At 36.3% G+C, this 21,932-nt stretch overlaps 1 protein-coding gene across 1 annotated transcript in view; it reads right to left on the bottom strand.

Annotated features, from left to right (window-relative positions):
* The window catches only part of tcerg1l (transcription elongation regulator 1 like), a 96,628-nt gene that overhangs the window by 24,382 nt on the left and 50,314 nt on the right, over positions 1 to 21,932 (bottom strand). The window contains exon 6 of the mRNA XM_088916410.1: positions 2,797 to 2,922. Coding sequence (XP_088772536.1) covers positions 2,797 to 2,922 — 126 coding nt within the window. The remainder of the gene's footprint in view (positions 1 to 2,796; positions 2,923 to 21,932) is intronic.

Genomic DNA, 21,932 nt, shown 5'->3' with positions numbered 1-21,932 from the left:
AAAATCATCACCTTGGTTACAACTGAATAAATTGAAAGGTTATGTTCATAATCATGTAAGCAGTACCTCATGCCATCATTATACACAATTCCAATAATAAAAATAAAACAAAGTATTACACTGTTTTTTTTCATTCAAACTTGCTTCATATCCAATATTAGATCATTTACTTATTTTGTCTTCTTTTGTATTTTTTATTAATACATTGTACTGTATGTTACCAAGGTCCTTGTCTTCCAAGGTTTTATGCTTTCTATATTTTTAGGATTTTTTGTATTCTTGCTCTTTAGAATTTTAACCACCTGCTTTCTGGAAAAGGCTATTGTGCACCCAAAATGGACACAAAATTTTTTTTTTTTCAACAAAGGAATAATGAGTTGACATTTTGTGGAAGCTCTGGGGCCACTACTGAGTAATATTTGGATTTCAAGGAAATTATGGAGATGGGTTTTGAATATCTCAGTATTCTAGACTAGATGCTGCACAAATCAATTCAACAGGAATATGCATGTGCCACAGGAACTAATAACAATGAACATTCTGCAATGAGTACATAAATCATTTTAATACATAGACAAAGGTATCACTAGACACCTAAACATTGTAAACATTGAATCAATATTTCATATTCTACTAAGTGCTTGAAACGGACATAAAGCAAGTGAACTAGTAGCTTTTAACCTTCATGCAAGGATTGGCATGATGTGTCCGCAAGAAAATGAAAGGATAACTTGTCATAGAACTTTCACAACTTTCATTGTGTGCCCAAGAGTCCAAAGTTCTTTTTTGTAGAATGAAATAATATACTAGGAATAGACTGTAAGAGATCAATAGGTTAAGCAAATATGGTGGTTCTCATCTGAAGCTACATTCCCCAAAAGGGGGAACTACATTCCCCAGAGGACCTGTAATCCTCTGTCACCTGGCTATTTGGAGAAATGTCTGATTGATTGTTTTGAAGCTGGAAAGAAACAAAGCTTCCCAGCTGTGATTTAGAGAAGGATTGAAGAAGTCAGTCAGAGCTCAAGAGCTAAGGATTTTGTCTGGTATTTTGTTTTTGCAGTTTTGTTCTATGTTCCTGCATTGTAAATAAAGAGCTCTTATTTTTTACTTGAAGTTGCCTTGTGTGTCCGTTTTCTCTGAGAGCCTGCTATTCTAAAGATCCCGTCAGGGCTGCTATCCCTCCCACCCTTTCCCTCAGGTATGCCACAGTATATAAAACTATTCTGACCATTAATGCAAGAAGAAAGTGGAACATTTTAACTTCTGTGAAGCCCTAGAGCGGTTATTGATCTCAGCAGAATGGAAATCATATGAGATTCTCTGAAGAAAAAAAAAGAAAGATGCCTACGAGTAAAAGAGATCAGACAGCTACCTACTCACATATTAATGTCGGAATAATTTAATTATTTGTGGAACAGAGGGATCTGAGCATTTCAATAACTGATTATACCCAATGCCAGTTAAGTAATATTGCTCTAGCTGAAAAGATTTTAACTTCTGTTGGTGACATGCAACAAAATTACCAATCTGATTTGATCAAATTCAATGGCTTTCTGAATGTTTGATGTTCATATTTACTGTACCTTTTAATTAAAGCAATTTAAGAAGTCCAGAACAAATTATTATCCTCACGGTGACTGTGGTATGAAAACTTACTAGGAAGCAGTACTTTAATAAAACACTATACAAACTCATTCCTGCACCAGTCAACGCACCATGGCACATAAATGTATTGCTTGCTATTTCTTACACTACCAGAAGGTGCGGGCCCTACTTCAGGTAAAGAGAGGATGAAAGGATGACTTAACAGCTGTTGAAAATAGCAACCCTTTTATACACAGATGTCATGTCTAATCCAAAGGGGTACACTAAAGAGTGCTTTAAAATGTTATTCTGAATAGTTATTTTTCTGTGTAGGCATATTTTAATAAAAATAGAATAATCCCTTTGGAAATTAAACAACTTCATAAGTTTAAATATAATGCAGCAATGTTCATTCACCTCAGTTGTATTCAGTGAGTTATGATTGGTTTTCTGGAACGGTATAACATTGATGATACTGAAACTATAAAGTTTCAAACTGACATTTGAAGACTATGCACATAAGAAAATGACCTGAAGCTCATGTGAACAAGTTACAGTACATGTGATGTATTTATTCTTGATTTGTGGAAAAGCCATAAATAAAATGGATGGAAAAGTGGTTCTGATTAGAGTATAAGTAGAGGCTTGAACAATACCTTCAGTAGAATTGCCTGTAAAATATGTATGGTAAAAACTAACAATTGTTAACTAACTAGTTTAAATCTAAAATTCAGTGGATTGGAGACACCACCATCACCTACAGATCAATAGGCTGGTACAATCCATTCTAACCTTATGGCAAATATTTCTGTATTTTTTATTTGTCTTGCTAAAATTGCTTGGTTACCGCAGATTCCCCCAAATCAGATCCTTGAGGTAAAGATTTTCAGGTCTCTTTAAAACTTCAACAGCACTGGACCACAGGGAGAACATGTTTATTTAAGGCTTAACTGAAGAAATTTAACACTTACCTGTATGCGTGAGTATGAAAGTACTTTTGATCTAAGATCTATAAGACCTGCTGGACTGTTACCTTCTGCAGCTAAACTTGGGCAGACCTAGCTCACCATTCATTCATGTTTCATCAAAAGAATGACAGTTTTCTTTTGGATACAGAAGCCTTTTGATCAATTTTGCTTACAAATATCAAAAGGGCTTATTTTGTAGGAAAGCAGTACCAGGTGACAAAAGTTTTATTTAGGATCGTACCTGCTGGTGTTTGGTCTGTCCAGTCACTTGCCACGAAAGTCACAGCTGGTGCCGAGACTGCTGTTACCCTGGTGACTTGTGCAGGCTTCACTGGGCCTACCTGTCCGTCCAAGGCAGAAATAGCCTCTGTGTAACAAACAGTAAATAAAGTAAGGACTGGGCCAGGCACAAGGCTTGAACAAGAACAAACCTGAATTCAAATAGTAATGGAAAGGTTAGGCACATTTTCACATGTCCTGACCTACCAAGGTAGTTGTGTAATATTTCGGTTTATACCTTAGCATAACTTCATAACTCTTTATTTTTTTCTGTTTCAATGCAGAAAAATGTGCATTATAAAGTACAGAAAAAACACAGCAAAGTGATAATAGTTTGAAGTTACCGGAGGTGAAGGATTTAATTGTAAAGTTTTATGGAGAAAATAACATAAATCCACTTATAGCTCAAATTGTCCCTAGTGCTGAATCACAATTTATTAATTCTGACCTTTATTGTCACGGTAGAGTGCATTAAGTCCTATGAAACAGGGGTAGATTACAGCTGGATACTTTGAGAAAAATATGCTGTTCTCCTTAAAAATCTACATCAGCCAGCAGCTATATCACCCTGCATCTCACATATGACAATCCATGATAGAAGCTGGAAGGTGTTAGGGAGCAAGTAGGGGGCACTCACCCTGCAGTCTGTGTGGGTCCTAATGCCCCAGTATAGTGATGAGGATAATATACTTTTAAAAAAAAGGTGCCATCCTTCAGATGAGACATAAAATCAAGGTCCTGACTCAGTGATCATTAAAAATCCCAGGGTGTTTCTCAAAAAGAGTCAGGGCTTTACCATTCATGGTCTCCTAATAATCCCCACCTATGAATTGGCTTCACCACTCAATTTTCCTCCCCCACTGATAGCTGATGTATGATACTGTAAGTACTGTACACAGGCACACTTTGGCTGCCATTCCATCATGGTGGAGGGGAGTCCCTATTACTGGTAGAGCATTTTGAGTGGAGTGTCCAGAAAAGCGCTATGCTGTACAGTATGTACAGTAAGTGTAAGTAATTTTAATTATTATTATTAAAATGTAACAGCCAACATGTCTTTTATTTCTACCTTTCAGTATGAGATTAGCCTCTACTTACTCTAATACGTAACTACAGTACTTTGTTTCCACTTTAGATGTATAGAATAGCATTTTAATTGAAATCTGAAGTTTAAAACTTTGGCAGATTTTTAAAAAAACTGAAATACTGTAATGCTTTGGTTTTAGATCTGTTACTGTAAGTCTCAAAATTATTGTGCTCAAGGGATCAAATACCAAACTCCAGGTATATAATGGGTCAGTAATGAACTTTAAATTACATGAAGATTAAATTGACTAAAAGTAATGTTTTGCATTGAGAGCTTTAAGCTTTTTGAGAAGGTGACTCGGGAGCTAAGTAATCAAGGATTCAAGACACTGAATTGATTATTTTTCCTATCTCTGCACACACAAATATGAATCTTTTAAACTTATGATTGTCATTCTGTTTATTCTACAGCATTCAGACTGACATGTAAATTAAAAACAAAAGCAACAAAAGTGGTAACTGAACTAATCAGGGTTTTCTATAGCTGTCAATAAAGTTATTTGTTTTTGTTTAATCTCCTTACATCTGCCACAGATATCTCCTTTTCAAGCTCTCCAAAGAAAAATGCTAGTCTCTTCCCTAAACAAGTCTTATGGTTTGCAACTCACAATGGAAAACAGACTATGTTGTGAGCTGTTTTGAGCATCTTAGTATACTGTACATGTAGAAGTGGTAACTTCTGTGGTGAAGTCTATTTTCAACATCTACAAATCTACACAAGGTTATACAATATCTGAAATAATTATGGAAACAAGGGGAAGTTGAGAAATATGATGAAAATAGGTTTAAACATAATGCTTAATGCATACAAATGCATAATTACAGTAAATATGCACAGAAAAATGAATTTATTAAAATAATTAGTATAACATTATTGCATTTTGCTTTATACAAGCTTGACATCTTGCCTTCATGTTTTATGCAAATATCCTGTAACATTTAAAATTCAACCAATTTGCTTGGCTACGTTTTGTAAATTTCACACTGCCCCATATGGCCTTTGCTATTCATGTCAGTAATTTGAGAAGTTGCAGCATCTCTGTTAGTGTTCCATCAGGATACTTACAGGTATGTTCCAAATACAGTAGGTTTTCAACTTTTGATGTTGAAAGATGAATCCCTGCCCTATGAGATGCATTCCTGAGGTTATATCATTGTGAATTACAACCTTCTTATACCTATCTTACCAGTAGTCAGGATAACCTCAATATTTTGTACCATACAGTAAGTCCATTACAGTCTTGTTTGAGATTTAGCTCCACAATTGTATTGATCTGCTGTTGTGCTTCTCTGTGGCTGTTGTCTCTTCAACATATGTGTGCTGATTGTTAAACTTCTTTCCAGCTCACCATTTAAAAAAAAATGCTAAGCACCCTGATATACTGTAACACTATCAAATAATTTCACTATTTCATTTTTACAAAAAAGATACAACTATATGTCCTGTAATTTGTATTGTAAACTTGTCTTTTTATTTCCAGTACTACATGTATGTGAATGAGTTATTTACGGTAGATATGAATTGTTCATTTCTGTTCTCCAGACATTGCTGATTCGGTTGTCCTCAGGCTTCTTCTGTTTCTTTATGACGCTTCCTTCAGGCACTTATGTCATGATAGACTGTCATTCATCACTAATGATAACCACAATGTATTTCATATAATGCCTAAAGGCAAATCATCTTGACTTGAAATTAGATCTAATTTGATCAAATAGCTTTACGTAGGAGCTGGTTAGAACTGCCAATGCACAAGTTAAATAAAATCAAGTCTTAAAGGAATGCATGTTAGTTCAATGAAATTTGTTTTTTGATATTATCCTGTCATTTGCTAAAAAAAAATCCTTAGCTGTAAAAAAAAATAGAGTGCCTGTAAAAGAGAAAGATCTATCCCATAGATTTCAAATATTGCAGCTTCTCTAATTTAAATACTGTAATTGATAACAACATTACAGAATAAATAATGATAATAGATGTTTAGATGTTTTCTTACAAACATACAAGAAAAACATACAGTACAAGGAATTCTTGATTTTGTCTGAAGAAATACTTATCTAATATTTGCAAAAATATTTATATAATATCAGTCTTAGTTCCATCATCAGTAACATAAAAAAACCTTCAGGAGTAAAATATAGATTGCCCGAATTATAATACAGTATTAAGTAAAATGTAATATTATTGGTATTGTACATGGAAATCAGGCTTGGAGGTCTAAAGGAATAAATGGTTATTATGGTTTAATATTTTCTTTCATAGATTGGGAAAAACCATCAATGGTAAAGACAGCTGAAAAAGACGTGATTGAATCTTTGCTCAGTTTGTCAGGCTACCTACTAGAGGGAATGCCTGTTTGGTTTAGTGTTCTCAAACAATCAAGATAGAATGAAGGAAACTGGTGAGAGAACCATACAGTATAGGACAAGGGAAGTTATTTCACTTAACAATTAAGTGTTATGAAATATTTTTTTAATAATCTTTGTATGCCTTGACAAGGCAGCTTGGTGCCTCTCTGTATAAGTGCACAACAATGTCCTAAAGAGGTTCCTCTGATAAGAAAAATTGGAAAACTGTATCTCAAATAAAGATCAACAGTGTATCAAAGCTCAACAGCTCATCAAGTCTGTTTTCTTCAGAAAACCACAGGCTCAAGGTAACTGTTCATCTCTGAAAGGAAGATCCACCAATGAGTTACCAGCAAGGTGGGTAATAAAACGGTATTTGATAGCATTCTGACCAATCACCAACTTGTGATGTCAGACATGTACCTTAAAAGCAAGAACCTAGCTCATTTCCATTGGTTAACTCACTGGCTCCTCATCTCTCCAACTTAACTGGCAGTCTGACTTTTCCAATCATGTGGCTGCAAGCAGTCCAACTTAGGACAAACGTTTCTCCAAAATGCCAGATGGAAAGAGGAAGTCGGTAAAGTACAGAATTTTTTTCTGAAAAAAAGAAGAAATCTTGGTTCATGAACCCACTGTTATTTTTGCCTGATCAACAAAACTAAACAGGTAGACTTTTTGTGTCAACATCCTGAATATCCAGGTACTGTATATTCAAGACCAAGCTATAGCCAGAAAGAGCTAAGTTTTTCCCATGTGTCTAATTTACAGCTGGATCCCAAGAAGACAAACTGTGCACAGACAGTTTTTAAAGACCTAAGTTCAGCAGGAAGCTTACTTTAGCAGAGTTGGTTGAGTAAGGCAAAGCTCTCTCTCTCTCTTCTGTCAGCATTTGTACGGTACCTTCCCAGCACAAAGCATCTGCAAGTTGGACCATGGACCAATCCACCCAAAGTAGTCAAGTATGCTGGTAATTTATGGTCAAAAGTTCTGAAATTTTACAGTAAATTAAAACACCACATCACCTACAGTATTCACAGAAATAGATTTTAAATCTGTTGTTTCCATAACTGTGTTTATTAAATTCCCTGTGAAAGGAAAGGTCGGAGGGTATAGTAACAACAAGATTAGGATTAGTGGAGTTATATATGCAGTACATACTGTTACATACTGTAAAAAATAAATAATAAAATAGCTTACACTTATATAGCACTTTTCTGGACACTCCACTCAAAGCGCTTTACAGGTAATGGGGACTCCCCTCCACCACCAATGTGCAGCATCCACCTGGATGATTCGACGGCAGCCATAGTGCGCCAGAACACTCACCACTCACCACACATCAGCTATCAGTGGGGAGGAGAGGAGAGTAATGAAGCCAATTCATAGATGGGGATTATTAGGAGGCCATGATTGGTAAGGGCCAATTGGCCAGGACGCCAGGAGTTACACCCCTACTCTTTTCGAGAAACGCCCAGGGATTTTTAATGACCACAGAGAGTCAGGACCTAAGTTTTACATCTCATCCGAAGGGCGGCACCTGTTTACAGTATAGTGTCCCCATCACTATACTTGGGCATTAGGACCCACACAGACCGCAGGGTGAGTGCCCCCTGCTGGACCCACTAACACCTCTTCCAGCAGCAACCTTAGTTTTTCCCAGGAGGTCTCCCATCCAGGTACTGACCAGGCTCACACCTGCTTAGCTTCAGTGGGTTGCCAGTTGTGAGTTGCGGGGTGATATGGCTGCTGGCTAGTATATAGTATAATATTAGTGGAGGTCACTATAATATCTTTCTTAAAGGATTTTGTCTGAAATTTAACACCTTTTTCATTGACTCGGACACCATCCAGAGTAACATTCATAGACTTCTTCAATGTTTTTCAAAGAAACTTTCTACCATTTTTTCTCTCAAACAACAGATTAGCTTCTTTGATGTTGTCAGAAAGAATAAAGAATTTTTATGGCTAACAGCTCCACATCATCTTCCCTTTATAACTAACCTCATCAGATTCCTGAACTCCAAACTTTACCAGTTGCTCCCTGCAGAGAAGGATAAAAAACTCAATCATCTTTTACAGAAAAAAACACCAACACCCCCACTACCTCTACTCTTGTTGTTACTATACCCTCAGACCTTTCCCTTTCACAGGAGGAGCAATCTCTTCTCAGCAAAGGCCTCAGTTTTGTACCAGTCCCCAAGATGCTAGACATCTCTCAAACACAACTGCTCAACCTTAAACATTTTTACCCAAGGATATGGCTCAGAGCACATTTTGCTGATGACTCCTTTTCACCAGCAGCTGTCAACAACCCGGTTACCGATCCCATTAACAATATCAATCCTAAGCAGAGCTGTTGACTTTCCCCTCCGGCTGTTTTCCGTCAGTAGATTACTTTATTTATCAATACAACAATCAAGCTCCCAAGACCCTTTCCACACCCAGGAAACACAGGTCTAACCTCACCCAAGGAGAAATTAAGTCACTCCAATCTCTCCGCAATAGAAATGATACTGTTATCAAACCAGACTACAAAGGCAGCGCTGTCGTGGTGTGGAAAAAATGTCATGGTGTGGCTTGGTGTATATCAATGAAGCCTCCAGACAACTAACCAAAACTTCTGCCTACTATCCTCTCCCACAGGATCGTACCACTAACTACTAAAAGGAAGTGGTATCCACCATCACTCTTCTGATCAGCAACAAGGAACCCCCCCAGGAGTCGAACTGTCTCATTGTTGAACATCCTCAGGCATCCAAACCCGACACCCCTAGATCCTTCATCATATCAGCATGCAACTGTCCTACAACTCACATCTCAGCCTTCCTAGACAGCCTTATGAGACCACTGGTTGAAGGAGTTCCTTCACATATCAAGGACACCAACCATTATTTCCAATGTTTTAATGATTTCCAGTTTTAGGGCCCAGAATTGTAACTATGCACATCACATCCTTGCACACCGTCATTACCCACAATATTTGTCTTATAGCCCTCAAGCACATGCTGGAAAAATGCACAGTGCTTGATCCACCTCCCACACTCTTGTACAGTATGTCTTGTGGAATTGGTTCTCACACTGGATGCGTTTCTTTATCAACAGGTTGGTAGAGTGCCTACCAGGATAGAACCCAGCTATGCTAATTTTTTGTCGGCTGGTCAGAAGAATGCTTATTCGCTCCCTACACTGGCTTTGTCTCTGACCTCTACATTTAGATACATTGATGACTGCGTCAGTGCCGCCACAGGCTCTAATGACCAGCTAGAGCATTTACTGCATCACTTCACCAACTTCCACCCTTCCCTCAAGTATGCAGTTAACATATTTTCCACTACTCTTCCATTTCTGGACATAAACCTATCAATTTACCATCAACGACTCTCTACTTCTGTCTATTACAAACCCACAGATTCACACAGCTATCTCTTGTACAGGTAATTTCACCACACACATACTAAAAATTCTCCCCCTTTTTCACAGTTCCTCAGGCTCTGACGAATTTACAGTGATGATGTTGGACTTCCAAAACCAAGCCCCCAAATAAAATGCATTCTGTTTTCATTAACAAAAAAAAACCCAACCCATGTTATTGACAGGGTCCTTTTCTGAGCCAAAAATATTACTCCATAGCCCTTGGATTATCAACTCAATTAGGAACTCCCAGCCTCAGAACTGCATTCCATTGGTGCTTCCCTACCACCCTATACCCTTTCTATCCCCAGGACCATTAATAGCTTTCCCATCTTACAGGATGATTCCTCCACTGGTACCCTTTTTTCTGACTGCCCCATCATCTCATATTGCTGATCACCTACTCTGCGTAACCTTCTTGTTCACAACTACCTTGACTGCCTGCAGCAATCATCCACACCAGGCACTTTCACCTGCAACAGAACTTGGTACATCACCTATAATTATATATCCAATGCCATACATAAGGCCCCTCTGGACAATTCTGGATCATTCAGATGACATCTTGTACCTCCAGCAACCTTATTTCCTGCATGTCTTACAGAAAATATTTAGCTCTCTACATTGGTGAGACTGTTTGGAACTCCTATTGCAGGAAGACATCTGAAACCAAAATGATCTTGAAACTAGTATCACAGCTTCCCCCTTCTCTCAACAACAGATTTGTTTCCATCTAATCCTCTCAATTTCTCTCTCTAATCCTTTTTGCAGGTTTTGAGTTCACGCCTCTCTTCACCTCTCTTGACTTCATACCACCTGAGTGCCCACTCTGCCTCCCCCCTGCTCCAGCCTCCTTTCCACTCCTGTGCCTCATCAGCTGTCGATTTTCCTCTCTTTCTCACACCTGAAAAGGGCTCCACAGCCAGAATATTGTGTTTCTTCTCTTTTCAGCATGGAATAAACCTTTACTTGTTCCTTTGCAGCCTACACATGCTGTCGCAGCTGCCTACTTGAACTTCATTATACGAGATAAGTCATCATGGACTTAATAAAAGTAAGTCTTGCTTAACCAATTGTTTAGAGTTCTTAAGCAAGAGCAATAATGGAAACGGAGCACATGATATACTGTAGTATATTTATAGTATATAGTGCTTATTGGATAGAAAACTGATTACAGTTAAGAGATGAATGTTCTTACTGGGATGGAATAAATAGAGTACTGCTGGGATCTGTATAAGGATCACTGCTCTTTGTAATTTCTATCGATGATCTAGATTCTTACATAGATACTGTAAAATATGGTTTTGTGTGCGGTGTGGTGGCTCTGTGGCTAAGGATCTGCGCCTGTGTCTGCAAGGTTGCCGGTTTGTACCCTAAACTCTAACTGCTCCAGGGGCACTATATAAATGACTGACCCTGAACTCTGAGCCCAAGCTTCTCTCCCTGTCTGTGTGTTGCATGGAGAGCAAGTTGGGGTGCGAAAAGACAAATCCCTAATACAAGAAATTGTATATGGCCAATAAAGTGATCTCTCTCTCCTTCTCTTTAGCAAAAACACTAGAATCTACAAAGGAAGTTCTAAAGATTTAGATACTCATAACTGGACAAAGACCTGGCAAATGACATTTTATGTACTGTATAAAGGAACAGTGTGTTACATGCTGATAACAAAACAAACCATACTGTATGAAATCTGAAGCACTGAGGTTGAACAATCTATCAAAAAATAATTGATGTGTACAGTATGTAAAGACATTTTCATTTTTTAAACCAGAGGGAATAAACCTCAGCACACCATGCCTTTCAGCTTTGTAATAATTTAAATACTGAATTGATTCTTAATTGCTAATTAATCCAGGTGCTTTGGATCACTTTGATAATTAAGGATTAGCTAGAGCAAACACTTGTGATGGAATGGCATCTGTGTCAAAGTTGACAACCCCTGTTCTAAACAATATGGGGAGGCAATAAAACACAATTTTACAATTTCATCAAAATAACATAATTTAAATTAAGAGATGTTATGTTAAAATGATACAATATAATTTTACAATGCACAGACCTCATTAAGAATGTATAAAATTCTTGTTGTATGTTATAATAATATTTGTACTCTGGAAATATTTCAGATAACAGAAATCAGATACAGTACATTCTTGGAATCAAAGGATTATCCTACTCTGGCATACTGAAAGAACAAAATCATTTTAGTCTCAAAAAGAAAACAACAAGGAGAACTGATTTAAGTATTTAAAATCCTCAAAGGCACTGACAAAGTCAATTCTATGGACCTTTTCAGAATCAATACAGAAACGCGCACCAGAGTGCAAAAACAGACCAGAGTACACAAGTTTGTTTAAAACTGAGAAAAGGAATGACCCAGTCATGTGGTTGCAATTGATACCATCACTTTTTTTCAAGAAATGACTGAGATCCTCAGACCTGATCTCATTTGCACATTTTATTCTTATTTACTGTGGCTTGTACATACTGTATACAAGAAATCAGCTATTTAACGTATTGTCATTCTGTTAAATAGTACAGGTTCACTGTGTGATCTTTTACCACATCTTTTCTTTGAAGAACCGCTTCAGTTCTGGACTGCGGAGTCTGCTGTTTGCAGTTTCCTTACATTTCTCAATGCCATGGTGGCTACATTAACCAGCTTGTAGTACTGTCTTGTCTCCTGTACTTCCAGTATAGGTTCCAGGTTAGCACAACCCTTAAAATAATTATGTAGCTTTCTTATGATAAATGACTTTATGTCACGGATGTTGGAAAGGACGAACCGTGGAAAGACAGGAGAGCAAAAAGACCCTATGCGTAGCGGCGATAAGGGGTTAGCCCGGGCTCAGCTGTTCAGGGAATGCCGTATAGAAACCTACAGTATGCCCTCAGGTAGCGGACGTGGGGCGACCTGGTGCTAGGCGGGTTTCAGGCCATCCGAACGTCAATGCTGAGCGAAGGCAGAATGAAAGACCCTGAAATATATAGCCCCAGATAGAGAGAAACACCGGAAGGACAGCAGAGAACCGGAAATGAGAGACAGGACAGAGAAGGAGTGCCCTCTGGCTGCAGAAGACATGATACTTTAGTTGTACACCATTTCTACTCTGTGTAATGTAGTGGAAAAAAAGAAAACTTCTCCTCCACCAGTAGTTATTTTACTTGCCCACACAATGATATGGTAATTGTAAAACATGTCATTGTTTATTTAACAGCTCAGAGCTTTTTATATTGCATTTTTATACCACAAAATCAGGTTTGAACTATAAACAGCAAAAATAAATGAATTTGTTTTTAAATAAATTGTTCTATCCAGCTGGAACTATTCAAGAAGCACGATATGGTATTGTATGAAAGGATAAGAATCTGATTAACCTAATTTCACTGCTGGAACAACACATCTGGTTGATGTATGCTTAACAGAAACTGGGACTAGAAATGGGAATACATTAAAAACAAACCCAAGAGAAAAGATAAATGAATGATGGAGGCAGAGAAAAGGACAATGTGTTGTCCATAATTATGTTTTTTTTGCAGTGGAATTTGGCATATCTACTGTAAGTATATCATTGTGTTCTGTTGTTCTCCTGCTGCACACTTTTTTTTTCTTGTATGTATAATCAAATATATTATGTTATCTGAAGGAAGAAGCAAGAAACATGCATATAGCCTACCTACAAAGTCCACTGAGTCTATGGCATCACTATATCATAGACAAAACAGTGCTTATTCTTCAGTGGACAGTTCAACAAGATATTTGAGTTTCCAAGATTCATTTTAAGGGTGATGCTGTATGTCACTGGTCCCTTCATTGTCAGTGGCTACTACAGTATATCGAAGGAAATGTATTTTTGATATGCAATAGTGGTCGACTAAAACAAGTATTATATATTTATTGTGTGGTTTATTTTTTTGTGTGCAAATTGTTTATTTACTTGTCTTTAAATACATTTTGACTGGCAACAATACACCATTACAGTTCTGTATTTGTACTTAATATTATATACTGTAGTGCAGTACTGCATTAATTTTATTGTGAGGTTACTGCTCAAAAGCATTTTTCTAAAATCATGGAGCATTCTACAGTAGCCTGTTACTGTGGCTGTTGTCATTATTACAATTTGTATTGCTTTTGTGGTTATTAAATTTTCCATTTTATGAGTGGATGTCATTCCTTTGTATATGATGATCCCAGTAAAACACTTTGCATTCAAATGTGAGAAAGGGGGAGGAAAGAGTGGGAAGGAGGAGACAATAATTAAAGCAGAAAACATACAGCTGATGCTGCGCAAATTTAGTGACGGTCTGCAGTATTTCAGTGTTTGCATATGAGCTAACTGCTTTTGTTGTTTTATTAAATGAAGTTAATTCTTTCTACCAACATTCCCTAACTAGTGGCCTGTGGCACTATCAGAGAAGGAATTTGTTTCTAAATGCATTAATGATTAAAATGTTAGCTTATTTCACAGTTCATGAAAAAAATCCATCAAACAATGCCTTTTAGCAACTTTTTTTTAAGAGGAGAGCTTTTCATTTAGTGTAGTTGTTCTGCAGCAACATTCCTTAAGTAATCTCTTTAGGAATCTCTAACCGCTTTATGCACTACAGGATCATGGGGGAGTTGGAGCCTATCCTGCCAAGCAATACATCATCACAGGATACACACAGACACACACACAAGGACCAATTTTCCCAAGAGCCAATTAACCTGCCAGTATGGACTGTGGGTGAAACCTAGAACCCTCATGAACCTTCACAAGCATGGAGAAAATATACAAACTACAAGCACCCCAGGTCCAAAATTGAAGCCAGGGCCCCAGCATTGTAAGCCAGCAATGCTAACCACTGTGCCACCATTACCATTCTGTTTCTATTCCATTAGATGAAAATATCAGTTGCTTTTTAACACCCAACACTGTCTTAGAGAGTTTTGGATGGTTCATAGATTAACAGGCAGCACGTTATTACACAAAGCTAATCTTTCAATAAACTAGAACACAGAAAATCCTGACTTTAGCTGTAAACATTGCTCCTGGCTTATGCAATTATGACCTGCCTTTGTGCTTAATAGCAAGTCAGCAGTAACACACAAAAAGTTAACAATGTATATACTATTTATTATAAAGCTAACAAAGAAATTCAAATATTAAATAAAGCTCCTTTATATAAAATCTGATAGACAACAGACTAAAATTGTACTGTAGACTATGTTAGAACCTGAGAAGATACAAAGCTTCTAAAGATAATTAAATTAAGATCCTGTAATCCTTAATTCTTATTTTAAATCCTATTTGCCTAGACTTCATGCGACTTTCAGAGACTTTTCTCTTTTTCAATTATACTTAATCAACTGCTAATTGCATTTACACCATTACAGTAACCCAGGAAAAATGCCTGCAGGTGAGAGAGAGACTGGGATAAACAACTGTTTCATCACAGATGTATAGATTAAATAACATTAATGATAATTGCTTATAATGCTCCTTAAAATGTTTTTTAGATAGATCTGTAATAAACTGTTGTTGGCATCCTATTCCAAATATTTTAAGCCAAAATATTATATATATTTTATTTGTAAAAAAAGCTTTACAGTGCAGAGATACGGGATTATTCAAAGTGATTCTTATTCATGATTTTTAAAGTATGTTGAATCTGTGTGAATAGTGCTCCTCAACCTATCCCAGAGAGAGGAAATAAACAAGAATGATTAAACTACTTGATGGAGTATCACCTACTCTGTGACAATGGGAGGGAATATACTGTACAGTAGCTAGAACTTTCTATAATCTGCTTTGTTCTCAAAACATGGAAATTGAACAAAATCCCTGTTCATTTTATTGTCCCCTCACAGACATGTTCATTAGCTGTGTGAAAAACCCCAGTATTGTGCTACCCTAGAGATAATTAGTGCATATGGGATTGGTTATGGGAAACACATTACCATGACTGAAAAAGGGGACAAGAATTTCATATTGACTTAAATGTCAACATGTAATTTTGGATATATTTGTTCTTGAATATGATAAGAACACAGATATCCAATGTAATGCAATATTACAAAGCATCTGCTCTCTCTGCTGGATAACAGAATGGTTTTAAAATAAAAAAAAATAGCATTTACAAGCTCAATTAATTTCTTCACACGCCCTCTGTATTTTTCTGCTTGGTTTGATAATTCTGTTAATCGTTTCAATGACCCGTAGTCCAGCAAAGCCATGGGGGAAATTTTATTTTTTCCTTATTTGTTTAGAATGTCATTCTTTAAGCTCTTTTAAAGTGAAGGTTTCCACACAGGTTAAATAAGATTTAGTGCTTCAAAAGACTAAATATTTTCTTTGAAAAAAAGTTATTTTATTTTACTCAAGAGCGATTGCTAACATCTTTGCAAAGTATTGACCAATCCATAAAAGAAAAAGTGTTCTATTAAATGATCACCAGCAGCAATTTTGAACCTTTCTGCACTCATAAGGCACAATTCTTAAGATGAGGTCAAATGTAGTGCTGAGGGTCGATGAACACATGGTATTACTTAAAGTAAGGTATAAGGATTTAGAAGCGCCATTGAAGCCTGAAGTGACTTGACAAGGGAACAATATCTGCAGTCTGTTATAAAAAAAAAACAGCACAACCAAATAGAGAAAGTGACCCTTTAGCTCGAATGTCCCTTCCTACTAATTTGTATAATGTGAAGTGAAGAGTGTATGGGAGGATACGTGAAACAGCTAATAAAAAAATTCCCTCTTTAATGGGGTTAAAAAGGTGACCCTCATCCATCATATCTGAGACTGAGTCAAAGATGTAATAATTCAGGCTTTTGTTTATAAGAAAATATTAGGTAATCCGAATGATTACTTCAAAAAGCCAACAATTCTACTGCCCTTGAGGCTTGAATAGTGATTTCCAAAGTAATTTCCTCTACAGTGTATGGATCTGAGTGTACAGTTAATACTAATGATTACAGCTCATGTGACAGAGACTAGAGGTTACTGTTCTAGCCCGTATTGCATATCCCATATCACAGACTTACTTTCTTCAAGCCTTCCTTATGGTTTTCCATAGGACTGTGCTGAAATTCAGTATTCACTTGACTTTGTTGTATTTTTCGACTGTGTTACGACCCCAAGTGTCTAGGGGTATAGGGGTGTAACATTTAGGATAGTTCTTTTGGAAGCAGGTGGGTTTTGGTGAGGGACTAGGAAGCGTGATAACAAGGGTAAGGAACTAGAGTGGTGCCAAAGAAAAGAAAATAACAAACAAAATGGAGCTGGCTAGGACAGTGAGGGAAAGCTAATCTGACTACAAAAGAAAACCCGAAACACACGGTCTTCGGCGTCTTCAACACCCTAGCTAACCTCCACTGACTACCCAAAACCATACAGTCAAATGGCACTCACCGTACTAAACTAGTGTACTAATACAAAATCAACTAAGTGTGTTAAGTGTACCCAACAACCTAAACTAACCTTATATATAAAAGTTCACAAAAACACAAGTGAACCAGGAATACAAATAAGTGAAAACAAGAGTAATCAACAGGAACAGGTACAAAGAACACAAAAGTTGAACATATAACACATTAGGGCAAAGTAATGGCAAAACAAGGATAAACACACAAACAAACGAAAGTACAAAGAAACTAACAGAAACCAACAGAACAACAAAGCCAAAGCTATACAAAAATACACACACACACACACAGCAAAACAAAACAAAACAAAACAAAACAAAACAACGAAGCCGAAGCAATAACCAAAAGCGAAGCAATAACCAAAACACTGGGACATAACAGACTGACATCCATTCATCTGTTATCTAACCACTTTATCCAATACAGGGTCACAGGAGTGCAAGAGCCTATCCTGGAAAGCAACTGCAGGATACGCCGTAGAAGGGATACCATTCCATCACAGGGCACACACTCGAAGAAGCCAGTTAACCTACCAGTATGTCTTTGGCCTCTGGGAGGAAACGAGTGCCAACATATAAACTTCATGTAGACAGCATCTCAGGAATTAAGTTCTGGGGCCCAGCACTGCAAGGCAACAATGCTAACCACTCATTGTGTTCAGTTCACAATGTGCCCAATTACTGTAGGTCCCTGCCTGCTTATCATCCCCTGGGCTCTTTTTATTGAAAGCAAATTCAATTCTTTTAAAATGTCTTGCAAACCAGGTGCAAGAGGTTCATCTTTATCCAGTTTCATGCAGACCTCTGAAATCCTGCCACACTAAATATCAATCATAATTAGTGAATCATAATAATAGTCAACAAAAGGATCTATGAGAGCTACTTTAGGACTTGTATGCACCACGGTTAAACTCATACTGTAACCGTTATGTATACTTATATTGTTATGTAGTTTTGATGTTAATGAAATTGCATTATTACATTTTTATAGATGAATACTACTGCGACATTACACAAATGTTTAATGAGACAATTCCTGCACCACCTAATTGATCAACACCTGTAACTTGAAGATAAAGTATGGCCTCAAATTAGGGTAACAGCTACTACAGTACCTGTCCTCTAAGGTTGTAACAATGACTGTTCTCCAAAGTTGTATGAGGAACATAGAATTAATTATTTTATTTATTTTGCTAAAGAATATAGAGAACAAGCGTTCTAATTCATTTATAAAGGCCATGGGTCTTTTAAGTTATCACTTTGTAAACCCTTTTATCCATAATGGGTGTTTTAAAAATGGTACATGGACATTACCTATATTATAAGTATACTGTATATATATGAAATATTTTAATTGACTGAAGCATACAGACATGATTCATTAATCTTTAAGCAATTAAAAACAACCTATATATGTAAGAAATAGTAATTGATCTCATGATAAATGAGGACCTGACAGCACAGTTAGCAAAAGCACCTTAAGCTCTTTTTCATCAAGTGACCTACTGTATATGATATTGTACAGGATGATATCCAGATCATGAATATATTATCTTTCTCACTGATATGCGTTTGTTTTAAACCATGAATACTGTATACCCTGGGACATACATGCAATAGCTATTAATTTTTAAAATACAATATTGAATTAAATCTCATAACCGTTTCTAATGACCACTGAGTTAAACAGTGATGATAAAGTAACATTTGATCATTTTAGAATCAGGAAAATGTCCATTTCAGTTTTTTTAATAAAAATTTAAAGAAGGTTTTAAAAAATACAAGGACAAGAGAAGTCTTAAAGCCAGGCGCATAATGAGTGTTTCTGTAATCCACAGTGTCAATACTGTAAGTGGGTTTCTTTGCAATGGTGTGTAAATTGCGTATTAATTGCAGTGTTGTGTTAAGAGTGCCATATGCTTTGAAAATGCGGTCCAGGGAATCTTTCCATTTCCATAATCAAATGAAATCACAAATTTAGTATCTGGTCTTGTTGGTTTGGAAGAACAGCTATCCAAGTATTATTTGTAATGACCACACACAGAATAAGATTTATGGAGTACATCAGCACCTTCAAAGTAGATTAAGATATAAGCAGGGATGGAGGCATGGTTGAATGTAGGTTCTGTCATTATTACTTCACATTCAGGAAACTGTAATAAAGGTCTGTTTTAATTCAGGGTGTCTAAGCTAAACCCTAGGTGAAATTAGAAAAAAACTCAATTACTTAGAGTAAAGATAACACTTTCAAATGTGGTATCCTCAGCTTAAGCTTTCAGTGATCCTTTTGTGATAGAGGATGGTGGAAGTAGGCTTGTGCACATTTGTAAAGTGTGCTAATATTATCGCATACCATTATGCCTTTTGAATTGTGAACCCAGAGTCACTTTCTCTGTGAATTCAATCATACATGTACATTGCATTTAGATTGCCCTGTATTTATTCTTTCAGAGAAAAGCCATCATCATAGCCATATCATTTGTGAAATTAACTTAACTTCACTTGTTCTTGACTGACAGTATTGTGTTGCTTTTATTTATTTTCTATCTCCATGTTCCTATTTCTCATTGCTTTACATTATTAGCCTACTGAGTTTCACCCACCACATTACTCTATAGCAAAGCATTTACACAATTTTTAAGTTACCCTATTTCAACACAGATAAATCCTTTTACAAATAAAATTAATTTTAATAGGGTCAAACCTCAACAGCAAGGCAAGGTAAATTTTATCCTCTCTACATGAGAAATAATGAATACATTACTTTTAAGGTCTTCTAATTTAGACGTTGCCTCTCAGCTACAGTACAAGTGCAACCAAAGCTGCATATACTTTTTAAAACATATGCTTTTAGGTTACGTTTAATACCTACCATAATATGACAGTGTTTCAAGAATAATAAAGAACCCAATCATGTTACATAGGCTCATTTTTAGGCTCATTACATTTGGTTCATTAAGTTACATTTGCAAACAGATATAGTTCTTATCTTGGCAAACAATGGAATCAGAAGACCTAATGGATGAGACAAAGGTGCATTTGAACAGGATTCTAGACAGATACAAAAATAAACCCTGATGCTGAGTTATGTTATTTGAAAGTAAAAAAGGCAGTCTGACACCATATGTCTGTGAAGTTTTTCCCAGGATTCTGGTAACTTAATTTCTTCTGGGTCAGGCATTTGCCTGACTCTACACATTCAATTTGTCCCACTCCTGAAATCTGAAATATCTGACAATGTTCCATCTTGATAGAATCACAATTACTATTACTATTGCATTGATTTTTTTTCTTCCAACACTATATTGTATTACTATTGTTGTAACAAACAAATAAGTTCTGGACCTCGAGATGAAGCTGAAACAAGTGAGTTTTAAGGCATGCAAGGAACAATAAAATCAAAAAATTGTTCAGAGATATAGGTACAAAGCTCCAGTTTATATAGAAAACTTCAGCCGTTTCAGATGCAAATTGTTACTGTGGTACTGGTGGGAGGTCACCTGTGTTCGGACATTCTCCAGACCTTGAATATTTTGAATGGTGGTCTCTTCTTCCCATGGTTAGGGAGTCTCTAGCTCAAACTTGGAATCTCTTATCAGTTAACTTCCGTCCCTGCTCAACTCAAAAGTACTTAAGCATGGAATGTCTTGTACAAAAATAAGTATTTGTGCAGAAAGAAATAAGTTAACCCTTTTTTCACATGTTGTATCTTTCTTCACTATGTTCAATGTATTGTGATGATTTTCCATTTTTATATGTTTCAATCTTGTTTTTTATTGTGAAGCTTTGGTAGTGATATTCCTTTTGTTTTAAACAGTTAATAAATTTGTAGACTTTTATTCAATAATAAACAAAATTTCACTTTCAGTTGTTTTTAGATATCAAAATCCAACATTTTTCTACTGTTTTGATTGGTAACAATGAAGTCTAATCAATTTGCATTTTGCCATAATTATTTGATACAAGAATCTCCTCCAGCCATTTCTTAAAAAAAGCATGTGTCGGCTTCAACACCATGGCTAGGTCATTCTTACACAACATTTAGGTTAAGTAAGTGCCTCCTATTCTCTGTTTTAAAAGTACTTCCACATAGCCTGTACTTCTGTCCTCTAAAAGTGCGATATAAACCATTTCTGCACAAATTCTTTGTCCTTTGGATTGACTTTGTTAATGCTTTTTAGGATTTTGAATACCAGGAAGTCTCTATGTTTAAGATTAAAAAGGTTCAGTTTCTCAGCCTGTCAGTGTAGGACCTTCCCTTAAACATCAGATTGTATCTGGTGGCTCTTTTCTGGACTGATTCCAGAACAGCAATATATTTCCTATAATATGGTGACAAAATGTTTCAGAATATACTAAATGAGACTTTACTCATAAATTCATAACATTTTACATACCATCACTTATTTTAAACTATTAATTTTCTATACAATACTAGTGACTAGTTAATTATACAGAAACTAGATTATTGATATAAATTAAAAGCAGCTGTGGTCCTTGTACAGATCCCTTGGGTACTCCACTAATTGCGTCACCCCAGTTTGAGTACTTAACCCTAATTGGCACCTTCATTTCTGTATTCAATAACCAGTTCTCAATCCAAACACTCACATTTCCCTGAATACCTATCACCTGTAAATTTGCATTAGGTTGAGTCTTCTATAAGCAGAGTAGATGGTGTGCTGGGGATTTCAGAAAAAAAAGTTTATTTAGATTTATTCATTTTCAATTGTTGCATACATGTAGCAAATTTGTAAATGGTTCTATTCTAAGTACTTTTTATCATACACAAAAAAGTATATAAAAATTGGTATAAACTGATTGCTTTTTATGCAATTAAGT

The sequence above is a fragment of the Atractosteus spatula genome, chromosome 5 (genome assembly GCF_055471065.1).
Source record: "Atractosteus spatula isolate fAtrSpa1 chromosome 5, fAtrSpa1.hap1, whole genome shotgun sequence".
Taxonomy (NCBI): domain Eukaryota; kingdom Metazoa; phylum Chordata; class Actinopteri; order Semionotiformes; family Lepisosteidae; genus Atractosteus; species Atractosteus spatula.
The sequence above is the reverse complement of the archived record's forward strand: the minus strand, read 5'-3'. Positions and strand labels throughout refer to the sequence as shown.